This window comes from Aquarana catesbeiana, linkage group LG09 (genome assembly GCF_042186555.1).
Source record: "Aquarana catesbeiana isolate 2022-GZ linkage group LG09, ASM4218655v1, whole genome shotgun sequence".
NCBI classification, from domain to species: Eukaryota; Metazoa; Chordata; class Amphibia; order Anura; family Ranidae; genus Aquarana; species Aquarana catesbeiana.
Window position 1 is genome coordinate 48,983,513 of NC_133332.1, and position 15,916 is coordinate 48,999,428.

The 15,916-nt window shown below is 45.6% G+C and overlaps 1 protein-coding gene across 1 annotated transcript in view; it reads left to right on the top strand.

The window, feature by feature from the left end:
* Positions 1-15,916, top strand: part of LOC141107599 (N-acetyllactosaminide alpha-1,3-galactosyltransferase-like) — a 261,572-nt gene that overhangs the window by 236,524 nt on the left and 9,132 nt on the right. The window contains exon 5 of the mRNA XM_073598450.1: positions 4,801-5,071. Coding sequence (XP_073454551.1) covers positions 4,801-5,071 — 271 coding nt within the window. The remainder of the gene's footprint in view (positions 1-4,800; positions 5,072-15,916) is intronic.

The window sequence follows — 15,916 nt, forward strand, 5'->3', positions numbered from 1 at the left end:
GATCGGGAGGTCTAAGCTCCGCACCTCACTTTTATGTAGAATTGGAAGGGAACTTTGTTTTAAGAATTCTTCAATGATTTGGCTTCTATCTCCACATAGAGTGTTAGGTTTGTGAGATAAGAGAAGATCATATAGTTTTGAATAAAATTTATAGAATTGGGTTGCTATTTTGTCTGTCGAGTGTTCTAAATTCCTGTTGCCTGAGCGTATGCAGTGTAAATTTTCTTAATGATTTGGTATCTTTCAAGGCTCTGGCTAAGTATTTTCTGATTTTATTGCCGTGTTCGTAGTAGAGTCGTTTCTTGAAGAACAATAACCGTCTCGTCTTGTTATCTATTATAGATTGTAGTTTTTTTCTGGCTTCTAGTAATTCAGAGGCTGTAGCCACTGAAAGCGAATGTTTATGTAGAGACTCCAGATGGGAAATAGTAGCAGAAAGAGCAGTCATTTTTTGTTCAGATTCCTTTTTAAGGCAAACACCCCATTTAATAAATTCACCTCTTATCACATATTTGTGTGCTTCCCAAGTTGTAAGTGGTGAAGTTTCATTGTTATTATTTAAGGCAAGTATGTCTTAATCAACTCCGTAATCTGTTTAAGTATGTCTGGCTTTAACCTCCCTGTCGGTATTCCCGAGTCTGGCTCGGGGTGGAATTTCAGAACCAAAAGCGGTAACCCCGAGCCACACTCGGGATCGCAGGATCCAGGAAGAGCTTACTTACCTTGTCCCCTGGATCCTGCGATGTCTCCCCGCAGTGTGAGCGGCTCGTCCTCCGCTTGATTCATCACGGAGCCGATCTCTGTTCCCTGCAAGCGTTGCGACGCACGGGGACGGAGACTGGCGCCAAATTAAAAAAGTAAAACACACACAATACATACAGTACACTGTAATCTTACAGATTAGATCACCAAAAAATAAAAGTCCAAGTGACAATAGGTGTATTTCTGTAATAGCGAAGAGGGGTCCACCACCAGAGAATAGAAGGGGTTGCTTCTTACCAGAAGGCCATGACCCCCCACCACAGAGGGTCACAGCAAGCAGAAAACTTTAAAAGCCAAAGGATGGGAACTGCCAGCGGTGTCCACCAGAGGTCATCTCAACATCAGCCACACCAACGAACCCATATCTCCTCTGCCACTTCCAGCAAAGTCATCTCTCTAAGTAGAGAGAAGACGTTGCTGGAAGTGGCAGAGGTGGTGGACCCCTCTTCGGTATTACAGAAATACACCTATTGTCACTTGGACTTTTATTTTTTGGTGATCTAAACTCACTATGACATTTTATTGATGCCTCATTGGATGGGACTGTTTCTTTCACCATTATCATATGTTTTGCACACTGGTTTATTTTTATTTTTATATTTATTTATTTGTTATGTATGATCACGGTATAAACCTCTTGCACTGTAGATTTTACATTACGCACTACTAGTATTAGCGCAACCCCTTGTTTTTCTTATGCCTATTTACAATTGATGTTTTTTGTTGGGATTGCTGCTCTACATATACTTTTTTGGTTTACAGCGCAGTTTTTTTCTATTTTCCAAATCTTACAGATTACATTACTGTATGAAATAATTTCACATCCTTTTGTCCCTAGTGGTTTCTCCAGTGCCCTGCATACAGTTTTATATTATAAAAACTGTTCTTTCTGCCTGGAAACTGGAGATTGTCCATAGCAACCAAAACCATCCCTTTACATCAAAAGGGGTTTTAGACCAGTTAGAAAACAGCGATAATAAATTATAATCACTTTGCAGAATTGAGCGATAGTGATTTGTGGGGAGATCCATCATCAAACACTGAAAAGTAATGACAGCGACAATTCTGCAACTGAGCAAATTTTAGTGTTTTTGATTTGATTACATTATTGAATATTTTTTATTATTATTATATTATTATTTAGTATAATTACTTATAGTTATTTATTATATTATAATTTATGATTTTGTGTTTCAAACTTTATCATACCCGGGATGTCTACTAGACTCTGGTTTGGACAGATTTAAGTGAGTTATTCCTAAGAATTACAGGCCTACAATATAAAACGCCAAATTTCCATGCAAAATAATTGTACCGCCTTCAGCATCAAAAATATGAAATAACATGACTATGAAATAATCATACCGCCAGGGAGGTTAATAGTAAGGAGGGATTGAAGTGAAATGGCAATGGGAGCATGATCAGATAAGGATTGAAATCCTACTTTGGCTTCTGTCATTAAGGCAAGATTCCTTTGTGTTATGAAAATGTAATCTATTCTTGAATATTTGTCATGTAGTATTGAGTGAAATGTGAAGTCTTTGCCTGAGGGGTTTAGGAGTCTCCAGGAATCCATTAACATCAAAGAATTCAGCATAGCTTTAATATGTTTGATTATTTTGTACGCTATTGAGGTTTGGCCATTAGAGGTGTCTTGAAGTGGATTTAGTGCGATAGTGAAATCTCCATCAAGTATCACCATTCCTGCTGAAAACTACTTCCGTTCATCTACTACCTTATTGCAAAAGTAGATGTGTGCCTTGTTAGGAAAGTATACATTTGCAAGAGTCGTTTGTTGTCCGTTAAGGGACCCCTTTAAAAAAAGGTATCTACCTTCCGGATCAGCTAGCTGATCTGTGACTGAAAAATGTGAGTTTTTACTAAGCAGTATTGCAACACATTTTGTCTTGGCTAAGGGATTAGAGGCGTGGAATACCTTCGTGAAATAATTAAGAAGTTTTGGGATTTTATTCGACCTAAAATGGGTTTCCTGCAGGAATACTATTTTGGGTTTAGCTTTAGTAAGTTCTCTTAGTAAGGAAGTTCTTTTTTCAGGGATGTTGAGTCCTTTTATGTTGTGGGAAATTAATGTGGGATATTTCCCTAGCTCGGAATAGGCCATGCCAAAAAAATAAAAAAAAATAAGGGGGGGGGAATAGGTGTAGAGATTAGGTTAGTTGAAAGAGATTAGAGAGAGTTATAGCACAGTGCCTCTATAAGCTTACACCTTGGTCTAATACTAATGGCAAAATATTAATTGTAGGTTTGTAAGGAACTACACGTGGGGTTGTTTTGTCTCTCAGCTTTAAACTACAGTTTTTTTGTGGCGTAGTGGGGGAGTTGTGGTTCACAATACTATGGTAAGAGAGTGTAGAGTGTCTATGAGCTATTATTAAAGAGAAAAAATTGAACACTTGTATTTGTCAGAACTGCTAAGAGTAATGCCCCGTACACACGGTCAGCTTTTTCTGATGGAAAATGTCCGATCGGAGCGTGTTGTCGGAAATTCCGACCGTGTGTGGGCTCCATCGGACATTTTCCATCGGATTTTCCGACACACAAAGTTTGAGAGCGGGATATAAAATTTTCCGACAACAAAATCCGTTGTCGGAAATTCCGATCGTGTGTACACAAATCCGACGGACAAAGTGCCACGCATGCTCAGAATAAATAAAGAGATGAAAGCTATTGGCCACTGCCCCGTTTATAGTCCCGACGTACGTGTTTTACGTCATCGCGTTTAGAACGATCGGATTTTCCGACAACTTTGTGTGACCGTGTGTATGCAAGACAAGTTTGAGCCAACATCCGTCGGAAAAAATCCTAGGATTTTGTTGTCGGAATGTCCGATCAATGTCCGATCGTGTGTACGGGGCATAAGACCTTAGCTCCATGGCATTAACATAGCAATATAAAATAACGTTACAGTAAACAGTCAGGCACACAACTAATGGACTAATCAGTCGCATTGGCTGTATCTCTGGGGATAAAGTAATACCAAAAACAATATATACTCTATAAAACCAAACCAGCATATTAAGCTTATCTTCAATGTGTCCAATGAAGATCAGATTTATATATATATATATATATATATATATATATATATATATAAAAAAAATATTATATACGCTGTTCATAAGCATAATGAAATAAATTAAGTACTGGAGAGAGATCCCTTTTTAAGTATGTGAAAAAGCTTATGTCTGTTAGGTATTGGTTATTCTGCTGTGATTGCTGCTGGTGCAGGTATGTATCAATGTTCCTTTTCAGAATTGTTAACGTATGTGATCCATTGGCACTGACTGCATGTGGGGTGAACTGGCCCTGAGTAAATGTTACCCAACGACAGGAAGTATGTCAATGGCAAGATCAGCAGATAAAATTAAAGAAAAAAAAAAACGAAGAGTCACCACATCTAAGAACTGGTCATCTATAATTGATTACATTTTTCTTGAGTTCAGATACACTACAGCTTAAAAAAAAAAAAGAAACAAAAAACAAAACAAAAATTCACCTAGGCTCCATGCACACTGGACATTAAAATAACGTTTTTAAAAATGCCAGTAGCTTTGTAGTGAGTCTTTCAACGGTTTTTAAAGTTTTTTTGCAATAGCGATTATTAGCGTTTTTTAGCGTTTTTCCGATATAGCGTTTTTCAGCATTTTTTTTTTCAATGGATCAAAAACGTTAAAAACCGCTGGTGAGCCAAGTTTTTGAGCGTTTATCGACGTTTATCAGTGTTTGGCGTTTTTTGTGGTCAGAAAAACGACTCCTGAACGCGATTTTATGGCGTTCAGAAAACAGCCCATAAACTCCACTGCTGATAAACATCCAAAAACGTCCATGTGTGCATGGACACATAGGATAACATAGAGGGGAGTTTATGGGCTGTTAAAAAAAAAAAAAAAAACGCCCAAACTCAAAAAAAACAGACGTTTATGAGCTTCAGTGTGTATGAAGCCTTATAGTCTACCTTTAATTATGTTTTACTGGCATTCTAATGTGAGGTCTTCTTGTTCTCTTCTCTCCTGCCAGGTATCTGGAAAGTTACCTCGCTGACTTCCTTGCTTCTGCCAATATTTACTTTATGCCAAATCTCTCCTGCGTGTTTTACATCCTCACCGATCGCCCAGATGATGTGCCTGATATTAAACTGCGTCCCGGAGTTTTCAAGGTCATCCTCCAGGTTCCCAAGAGAAGCCGCTGGCAGGATATCTCTATGCTACGTATGAGGGACTTGCTTGAGCTTGTTTTGCCTCGGGCTGTAGAGAATGTGGACTACCTCTTCTGTATGGATGTTGATCAGGTAAGTCAGATCCAGGATTCCACAACCTACATGGAGGCTTACATAACATTACTATTAGCTTGATATGACATACTACTTTTGGCTAGCTATTTTTTCTTGTTACTTCGAAAGCCCTACTACTTAGGAGGCATTCTTCTAATTCATTGCAGTTTTAAAAAAATGGGTCTATAATAATATGTTGTATGTCCACTTGACCACCCGAAGATTTACCCCCCTTAATGACCAGGGCGATACGGCACTGCGTTACTTTAACTGACGATTGAGTGGTCATGCAACGCTGTACACAAATAAAATTTGTCATTTTTTTTTCCCCCACAAATGTGGCTTTCTTTTGGTGATATTTTACCACCTCTGTGGTTTTTATTTTTTGCACTATAAACAAAAAAAATACCGACAATTTTGAAAAAAAAGAAATCTAATTACTTCATCAATTTAGGCCAATATGTATTCTGCTACATGTTTTTGGTAAAAAAAATAAATCCCAATAACCGTATATCAATTGATTTGCCATTTGTCAATGCCTCATCACGTACTCATGCTGACCAGTCATTGCTTTCCACTGCGAGCATTATGATGAATACTCACTCCGGGGCTGTGTATTGCAGTGTATGGTGTACAGATCACTACACCGACAGCACAGGACACATTGTGGCTGCGCTGTGCAGCAAGGTCTGGAGGGGTGGCCAGCAGTGGCGGCTGGATCTCCATCGGTCAGACGGACCTGACCACGGACCCCCGTCGCTCCAGCCCGCACCGCACACCATACCCACACCCCAACACCCCCCCCCCCCCCCCCCCCCTCGCCAGCTCACTCACCCTGTGCTGACAGGTGGAGATGTCAGCAGTGGCAACTTCCCCCTTCAGTCTCCTCCATGCCCTGGCTCCGTCAGTCGGGTTTCCTATACGTCTCCTCGGCCATACATCTCCTCCTCCTGCCACTAGGATGGCTTCTCCTTTCGGTCAACTGGGAAACGGCCCGCTTCCTGATTGGCCAGGAGGAGAATCAGTGTGATCATAGCGAATATTCGCTATTGTCACACAACTGGGTAGGCACGGCGCCCCAAGCCCATTCTTTTTTGAAGCCAATTAGAGCCTCTGGCTCTAATCACATGCTTAAACCCCCACCAATTGGAATCCCTGTGTCCGGCATTAGGGGGCCGGATGCATGGATAGGGAGGGCGGTGCCCCTAAATGGACGGGCCACCGCTGGTGGCCAGAATATTTGGAGAGATTTTCATTTTTTGTTCTGGAATTGATGTGGAGTTACAACCCCTGTCATGTACTTACTGTTGTCTGTGTCACTGCTGGGTAGATCCCCCTATCTACAACCCCAGTTCCAAAAAAGTTGGGATACTGTGTAAAATCTACAGAAAAACTAAATGCAAAGATTTGCAAATCTCATAAACCCGTATTTTATTCACAATAGAAAACACATCAAATGTTTAAACTGAGAAAATGAACCATTTTAACCACTTAAGGACCGCTCACAGCCTTTTTATTGCAGTCCAGCGGCACTGCTGTGCTGGATCATATACATGTACGTGATACAGCATTTCCGGGTAAAGTGCGCATGCGCACACGCCGCCCGAACTGTGCTGTCCTTTGGTACAGCACAGGTTGGTCAGCAGGTCCTAGCCAATAATTTATGACTGGGACCTGTTGATTGGCTTAGCGAATCACAGTACAGAGCTCTGTGTTTAGTAACAACATGGGCTCTGTATAGAGAGCAGCAATGTGGCTGTGTTTTTCTCCCTGCATAGTTAGTAAAAGCAGCACATATTACACATTGTTAAGTACACAGTCCATTTGATTGTCCCTAGATGTTAACCCCTTCCCAGCCAGTGTCATTAGTACAGTGACAGTGCATAGTATCGTCACTGATCAATGTATTAGTGTCACTGGGGATGTCAGTGTCAGTTAGTCAGTTCCCACTCAGTGTCAGATTGCCTGCCACCTTCACAAAGTCCCACTATAAGTTGCTGATTACCGCCATTACTAGTATAAAAAAACAAAAACAAAAAAAATAAAAAAACAATTCCAATATATACACTGTATACCATAGTTTGTAGACACAATGGGGTTGATTTACTAAAGGCAAATAGACTGTGGACTTTGCAAAGTGCAGTTGCTCCAGAGTTTAGTAAAGGAGCAAAAGCTCAGCTGACTTCCATCATCCAATTATATGCAAGCAAAAATGCAGTTTTTTTTTCCTTGCATGTGATTGGGTATTCTTTGCAAAGTGAAGATTTACTTCATTTACTAAGCTCTGGAGCAACTGCACTTGCAGAGTGCACAGTCTATTTGCCTTTAGTAAATCAACCCCATAACTTTCACACAAGCCAATTAATATACACTTATTGGGATTTTTTTAACAAAGACATACAGCGGAATAAATGTTGTCCTAAATTTATGAAGACATAAAGCACATAGTAGAATAATATTGTTTTTTTTTTTTTTTCAAAATGTTTGGTCTTTTTTCATTTATTTAATAAAAAAACCCAGTGGTGAGAATGAAAAGAAAGCTCTATTTGTGAGAACAAATTACATACATTTCATTTAGGTACAGCGTTGCATGACCGCGCAATTGCCAGTTAAAGTAGCGCAGTTCAAAATAGCAAAAAGCTGAGTTAGACTTACCGGTAACTCCTTTTCTGAGAGTCTTCCAGGACAGCCCATGAGACCTTGGGCTCCTCCTACCAGGACAGGAAACACGTCACCCCCACCAGATAAAAGGGCGGTCCTCCAGGCCCATGTCAGTATTCTCAAGAACCGTAGGACCCTGCAAAACTTATGCATAATACACATAACTTCAGACAATACCGGGTGGGAATCCGGCTGTCCTGGAAGACTCTCAGAAAAGGAGTTACCGGTAAGTCTAACTCAGCTTTTCTCCAAGCGTCTTCCAGGACAGCCCATGAGACGATGAGCCAGAACTTACCAGTCTAGGGAGGGACAACTGCCTGAAGGACCTTACGACCAAACGCCTGCTCCTGAGCTGATAGGAGATCCAGGCGATAATGTTTAATGAAGGTCGAGTAACTGGACCAAGTGGCAGCCCTGCAAATTTGTTCCGGTGAGGCACCAGCCCTCTCAGCCCAAGACGTAGACAAGGCTCTAGTTGAGTGCGCAGTAACAAAAGGTGTAGGGACCTCCCTAATTTTGTAAGCTTCCAAGATGGCTTGCTTTATCCATCTAGCCAATGTGGCTTTAGATGCACTATTCCCCTTGTGAACTCCAGAAAAGAGGACAAACAAGGCATCCGTTTTCCTAAAGGTCTTCGTGACCTCAAGATAGACCAAGAGAATCCTTCTTACATCTAGAAAACTAAATTTTCTTTCTAAGTCGCCCTGTGGCGAACTACAAAAGCTTGGCAATACGATGTTCTGAGATCGGTGGAATGTACTTGCCACCTTGGGCAAAAAACCTGGATCGGTTCGTAACACAACTCGATCCTCAAAAATCGTGAGGAAGGGCTCCCTAACTGATAGGGCCTGCAACTCACTTACCCTACGAGCTGAGGTAACAGCTATAAGGAACACAGTTTTTAATGTAATGCCGTGTACACACGAGCGGACTTTACGGCGGACTTTGCCCGGCGGACTGGATTTCGTCGGACAATTCGATGTGTGTGGGCTCCAGCGGACTTTGTTTTCTCAAAAGTTGGACGGACTTAGATTTTAAACTTGTTTAAAATTTATCCGTTGAAATCGAGTCCGGTCGAAAAGTCCGCTCGTCTGTATGCTAGTTCGACGGACAAAAAGGCACGCTAGGGCAGCTATTGGCTACTGGCTATGAACTTCCTTGTTTTAGTCCGGTCGTACGTCATCACGTACGAATTCGACGGACTTTGGTGGATTGTGTGTAGGCAAGTCCGTTCATTCACAAAGTCCGTCGGAAAGTACGTCGAAAAATCCGCCGGGCAAAGTCCGCCGTAAAGTCCGACCGTGTGTACGCGGCATAAGAAACTTAACTCACATACTTTCCAGAGGTTCAAACGGAAATTCTACCAGAGTTTGAAGTACTAGGGACAGATCCCACGTTGGACAACTTCTCACTACTACTGGTCTGCCCTAGAGATTTGAAAAATCTGGCTATAGTGGGATTTTCCAGGAGAGAAAACTGGAGGAAAACACTAATAGCTGCCGCCTGTACCTTTAAGGTACTAACAGAAAGACCTTTGTCGACACCCTCTTGGAAAAATTCCAAAATAGACGGAATATCATGAGCTAATCTATCATTTTCAGATAACCATGAGTTAAACCTTTTCCAAACTTTGAATATATGGCTCTAGTAACTGGCTTCCTGCAATTAACGAGAGTCCCTGACTACTTTGTCAGAGAACCCTTGGGCGCTCAGTATCTTTTCTTCAGATACCAGGCCGTCAAGTTTAAGAAACCACCTGAGGGTGTGATACTGGACCCTGCAATAATAGGTCTTCCCTTTTCGGAGGACTCCACGGAGGCTCTGAAACCAGAGACTGTAGCAGGGAAAACCATGGCCTCTTGGGCCAAAACGGGGCAATTAGAATCAGATCTGTCTCTTCCAGCCGAAACTTCCGGAGGACTTCTGGAATCAGCCTGATTGGCGGAAAGGCATAACATAGGCCTGGAGGCCACGGGTTTGCCAGAGCATCGATCCCCAAGGCTTGGTCTGCCGGGTTCATGGAAAAGAATATCTCCGTCTTGCGGTTGTTTCGGTTTGCAAACAAATCCGCTACCGGATAACCCCATCTCTTGGTGAGGTCTGCAAAGACTTCGGGATGAAGGGACCAGTTGTCTCGGTCTATCCTGTGACGGCTGAGATAATCTGCCAGGCAATTGTTTTTCCCCTTCAGGTGTACAGCAGAAATGAGGCTAGATTCCCCTCTGCCCATGAAAGGATCTCCTGGGCAATGGACTGAAGCCTCCGGCTTCTCGTGCCTCCCTGCTTGTTGATATACGCAACTGTCGCTATATTGTCTGACAGGATTTGGAGGTTGTGACCCCTGATCTCCATCTGAAAAGACTGGAGGGCTCTCTGGACTGCAAGCAGCTCTCTTTGATTGGATGAGGCCCTTGCCTCCTCTGGGGACCACTCTCCTTGTGCTACTGCATTGCTGAGGTGGGCCCCCCATCCCCAGGAACTCGCATCGTGGTAATCCTTCGGGAAATGGGAAAGGACCATGGGAGACCTCCTGCTAGGTGCTGACCAGCTCTCCACCACCACAGGCTTCTTTTTATCCTGTCGGGAAGCCAGATCCTTGACTCCAGGGACCTTACATCCCCGTCCCAGTTTCTTAAAAGAAACCTTTGTAACGGACGCTGACGGAGTCTCGCCCATGGTACTGCAGGAAAACATGAGGTCATAAGACCCACTGCCCTCGATACCTGTCTCAGAGAAACCGACTGGTTGGTCTGCAATGTTGACATAGTCTGGAACACTTTGGTAATCTTCTCCTGAGGAAGAAAAACTCTTGGTCACGGAGCAAAAATCGTAACCCAGATAAGTTACTTTCTGGGCCGGAATCAAGGACGATTTTTCTTTGTTTATTAGCCAGCCTAGGGACTGTAAGAAGTCCCTGTACAGCCTGGAGATCTTCCAACAGCCTTTGGTATGATTTTGCCACTATCAGGAGGTCGTCTAAGTAAGGGATAACCGTTATTGCCTTTAATCTTAGAGGAGCCAGCACTTCCCCCAACACCTTCGTAAAGATGCGTGGGGCTGAGGAAAGACCGAAGGGGAGGGCCTGAAATTGAAAATGTCGGGTCCCCATACCCGTCTTCACTGCCAATCTCAAAAACTTTTGGAAGGCTGGATGGATAGGGATGTGAAGATAAGCATCCCTTAAGTCCAACGTGGCCATAAAGCAGTTTGGGTATAGTAGGTTTTTGATTGTAAAAACCGTCTCCATACGGAAATGTTTGTATCTGATGGACTTGTTTAAGGTCCGGAGATTCAGGATAAGTCGAAACTTTCCTGCGGCTTTCTGACCACAAATACATGGGAATAGAATCCCTTGCCCCGCTCCGATCGAGGAACAGGAATCAGGACTTTTTGATCTAATAAGTCTCCGATCTGGAGACCCAGAGCCCTCGCTTTCTCCCGATCTTGTGGAGGAAATGTGACCAACAAACGTTCTGGTGGTTGGTGAACAAACTCCAGCCTGTACCCGTTGGTCACTAGGTCCAGGACGAAGGGGCTCCGAGTGACTGCTGCCCACTGTGGGATGAAGGCCCTCAATCTCCCTCCCACCGGGGAACACAAGTCACTGCGGCTTGGCGGGCTGTTGAGGAGGGTTAAATAGCACTCCCCCTTTGCCTCTGCCTTTGTGCCCAGTCCAATGCTTTTTCGGCCTGCTGTCCTTTTCTCTAGGACTCTGTTGCCTGTTTTGGCCACGAAAAAATTTTCTGGCTGTCTGAACTCTCTTTTTCTCTGGAAACGCCTTTTTCTTATCAGCCGTGCGTTCCAGTGCCTCCTGTAGACCTGGGCCAAATAAATGATCGCCAGTTAAAGGAAGGCCACAAAGGCGCAAATTGGAGGCCGAGTCCCCTGACCAGGTCTTAAGCCAAAGGCTTCTCCTGGCCGAGTTCACTAGAGCCGAAGTCCTGGCTGACATTCTTACCGACTCAGCGGAAGAATCTGCCAAAAAACCCACTGCCTGAAATAGGAGAGGAAAAGACTTTAAAATTTGCTCTCTGGAGGTACCTGCTGACAGATGTGACTGAATCTGAGTCAACCAAACCTCCAGATTGTTGTAATATGTTGGCCAATTTATAATGTATAATATTGGCCAATGTATAATATTGTATTGGAGTATGGGTTGAGCAGAAAGGCCACACAAGTGGAAGCCAAAGCTTGTTTCAGGTTTCCAACTGCTGAGTCCCAGGCTCTGTGGAGAAGGATATCCCCCCTCTTGTCCATCGGATCCTTAAGCGTACCCATATCATCAAACGCCAGGTCCGAGTTTTTTGAAACCTTTGAAAGAGGTGCGTCTAACTTGGGATTCTTATTCCATGGCTGCGCAGTGTCCTCATCAAAAGGAAACCTCCTTTTTAGGTTACTAGAGAAGAATGGTTTTCTCTCAGGATTATCCCATTCCAGTTTAATAGTATCAACCAAAGAACTATGAACTGGAAACACTCTTGATTTTCTCTTATGTAATCCTTTATACATAAGATCATGTTTGGATAACTGAACCTCTTCCTCTTTTAATTCAAGGGTAGTATAGATAGCCTTTAATAAGTCATCTACATCCTCAACAGATAACTTAAATCTTGAGCCTCGAGTGGATTCTCTATCTCTGGGCTCTGTATCTGACCCTGATTCTTCCAGAGAAGAACGGGTAGATCTGACCTCAGCCTCAGAGTCTTCACTCTCTGCCTGCTGCGGAGTGCTTACTGACGCCTTCAGTGAAGACGGACTCTCTGCTGGAGTCTGGAGCTTGTCAATAAACGTTCTAAAGGAACTGAAGGTGGACGCAAGCTCATCCCTAACAGAAGTAAGCATCTTCTGGCAAGAGGCAACCGGGTCATCCTTTACTAGGCCTTCTATACAGGTGCGACAAACTGCTTTGCTCCATAAGGAGCTCAATTTGTTTGCGCAAACCGCACATTTCCTTTTAAGTGGCTGCGCTTGGGCCTTGTCCTGAGTCTTGGTCTGCAAGACAAAATAAATGACCCACAATGTAATTAAAGCCACACAATCACTCCGTAACACCACGTGCAGGAGGGAGGAAATGTGTCCCCTTACACCCACTACTACAGAGGGGGGAGGGGGGAGGGAACACTCACAGGGATAGTAAGGTGGGGACAGAACACCCCAGGCTTACCTGTGAGGTGCTGGTGTTGGGAACTGCATCCGCTGCCTGTGCAGGTACTGCAGGAGGATCCATTCTGCCCCTCTTGGTCATCCACAGCCTGGCTGCTTAACACCAAGAAACACCAGCAGCCAGCGCTCTCTGTTCGCGCCGTTTATGAAGACTGGAACCTCGTCTACGGCGCCCGATGATGATGTCATATGCCCCGGAAGTAACCCTCTCCAGGCACTTCCTGTGGGCCAGCTTGGAGCGCAATAGCTCCGCCCCCTCGAACGCTTCGGCTTCCTCCATTCCTTGCTCAGATCAGCCAGGCTGTCGGCAGGGAAGGACAACCGAAGCTCAGCTGAGCTAGAGTGCAATGCACTGCGCTGGGGGCACGACCTCACACCGGTCCTGGCCCTCTCCAGGCACTGAGGACAGAGAACAGCAACACAGCCAACCTCCCCAGCGGTGTGCTGCTTCTGGCAGAGGAAGAGGTAAGTGATATGCCCCAGAAAAAAAGCCATACAAAGCCCCTGCTTATAAGGCCTATGGGAGCAGGTTCCATGAACATGTAACCCCCCGTCCGGAGGAAACACAAATAACTGACATGGGCCTGGAGGACCGCCCTTTTATCTGGTGGGGGTGACGTGTTTCCTGTCCTGGTAGGAGGAGCCCAAGGTCTCATGGGCAGGCCCGGATTTACTCCACTTGCCACCCCAAGGCCGGGTCCTTTAATGCCGCCCCCCCCACAAACACACCACCATTCTCAGGTGCTGATCGCTTGGGGGGGCTGACAGGGGCGCTCATCGCTGGGGGGGCTGACGGGGGCGCAGGCGCTGATCGTTGGGGGGGCTGACAGGGGCGCAGGTGCTGATCGCTGGTGGGGGGCTGACAGTGGCGCAGACGCTGATCACTGGGGGGGGCTGACAGGGGCGCAGGCGCTGATCGTTGGGGGGGCTGACAGGGGCACAGGCGCTGATCGCTGGTGGGGGGCCAACAGGGGTGCAGGCGCTGATCGCTGGTGGGGGGCCGACAGGGGCGCAGGCGCTGATCGCTGGTGGGGGCTGACAGGGGCGCAGGCGCTGATTGCTGGGGGGGGCTGACAGGGGCGCAGGCGCTGATTGCTGGGGGGGCTGACAGGGGCGCAGGTGCTGATTGCTGGGGGGGCTGACAGGGGCGCAGGCGCTGATCGCGGGGGGGCTGACAGGGACACACGCAGCGATCGGGGGGTGAACACTGCACCTGTGACTCCAGGGAGAAGAGAGCATGCTGGGATTTGTAGTCTTGTATAGTGAGAAGGAACTATTCAGGTGCATAGCTATGAAGGATGGCCAACCCCCCCCCCCCCCCCCCCCCCCGTGGGCTCTTCAGGCTTCTTACCTCGTTATCAGTGCTGTCAGGACATGGTGCTCAGTAGGCTGTGTATACAGAAGCCCCGGGTTCCCCTCACTTTCTCTCACCCTCTGATTGGAGGCAACACAACCCGGACACAGAGTCAGAATACCCGCCCACACCGGGCGTCATGACGTTTGATGCCAATCCCTCCAACAACTCCACTTGGAGCTATACACTGGGCCACACCGGGGGTCGCCTAATCTGACAAGACACCTGAGTGACCTCACGGGCACTATTTTTACTGCTGCCAGGAAGCCGTGAAGACGGAAGTGTGTGGGCAAGCTGCCCTCCCAGTACGTGTGGGCGGGGGGGCGGCCGCGAAAGCTGAGAAGTCTCTGCAGGAGCGGCGCTGCGGCCGCCCCTGCACCACTGCCGCCCCGAGGCCTGGCCTCGGTGGCCTTGTGGGGAATCCGGCCCTGCTCATGGGCTGTCCTGGAAGACGCTTGGAGAAAAATGGCCTGGTCATGAAGGGGGTAAAACCTTTTGGAGCTTAAGTGGTTAAGAAAAAAAAAAAAATAAGGTCATTTTGAAATTGATGGCAGCAACATGTCTCAAAAGTGGTACTAACAAGGAAGAGCTGGAGGCTGGGTTCACACTAGTGCGAATTGGATATGGGTTCCTCCGCATCCAATTCGCACAGCAGAAGATTGTGACCGGCTCTCTATGAAGCCAGTTCACATATCTCCGCAGTGGCTCTGGTGCGAATTGCACAGTAGTCCTGTGCATCTTTTGGTTCACTTCAGGTCCGAATTTAGCCCAAAATTCGGACCTGAAACGGTGAACGAGGACACACCGGACTCCTGCTGTGAGCCTCTGTGTGCTCATATGTGAACTCAGCCGGAAGAGGATTTTGCAACTATTTAGGCTCATTGGCAACAGGTCCGTAACATGACTGGGTATAAAAATAGCATCTTAGGGAGTCAGAGTGTCTCAAAAGTAAAGATGGACAGAGGTTCACCAATCTGTGAAAATCTGTATCTAAAAACTGAAAGTTTTAACTGGTTACTTTCCATAGTACAGACTAGGGTTGCACCAATTCCGCTTTTTTGTCGGCCAGTAGGTGAGTTCTAACATTTTTAAACTGCCCCCTAGATGGCGCTTTAATCCCTTTCTATACAGCCATGGCCAAAAGTTTTGAGAACGACACAAATATTCATTTTCTCAACGTCGACTGCCTCTGTTTTTATGATGGCAATTTGCATATACTCCAGAATGTTACGAAGAGTGATTAAATGAATTGCCATGAAAATAATGTTAATCCCATAAAACACATTTCCACTGCATTTGTGAAGAAGACTTCAGGGCACCCAAGAAAGTCCAGCAATCACCAGGACCGTCTCCTACAGTTGATTCAGCTGCGGGATCGGGGCTCCACCAGTGCAGAGCTTGTTCAGGAACGGCAGCAGGCAGGTGTGAGTACATCTACAGCCACAGCGAGAAGAAGACTTTTGGAGGATGGCCTGGTGTCAAGAAGGGCAGCAAAAAAAGCCACTTCTCTCCAGGAAAAAAATCAGGGACAGACTGATATTCTGCAAAAGGTACAGGGACAGGGCTGCTGAGGACTGGGGTAAAGTCATTTTCTCTGATGGATCCCCTTTGCAATTGTTTGGGGCATCTAGAAAAAAACCTTGTCTGGAGAAGAAAAGGTGAGGACTACCATCAGTCCTGTCATG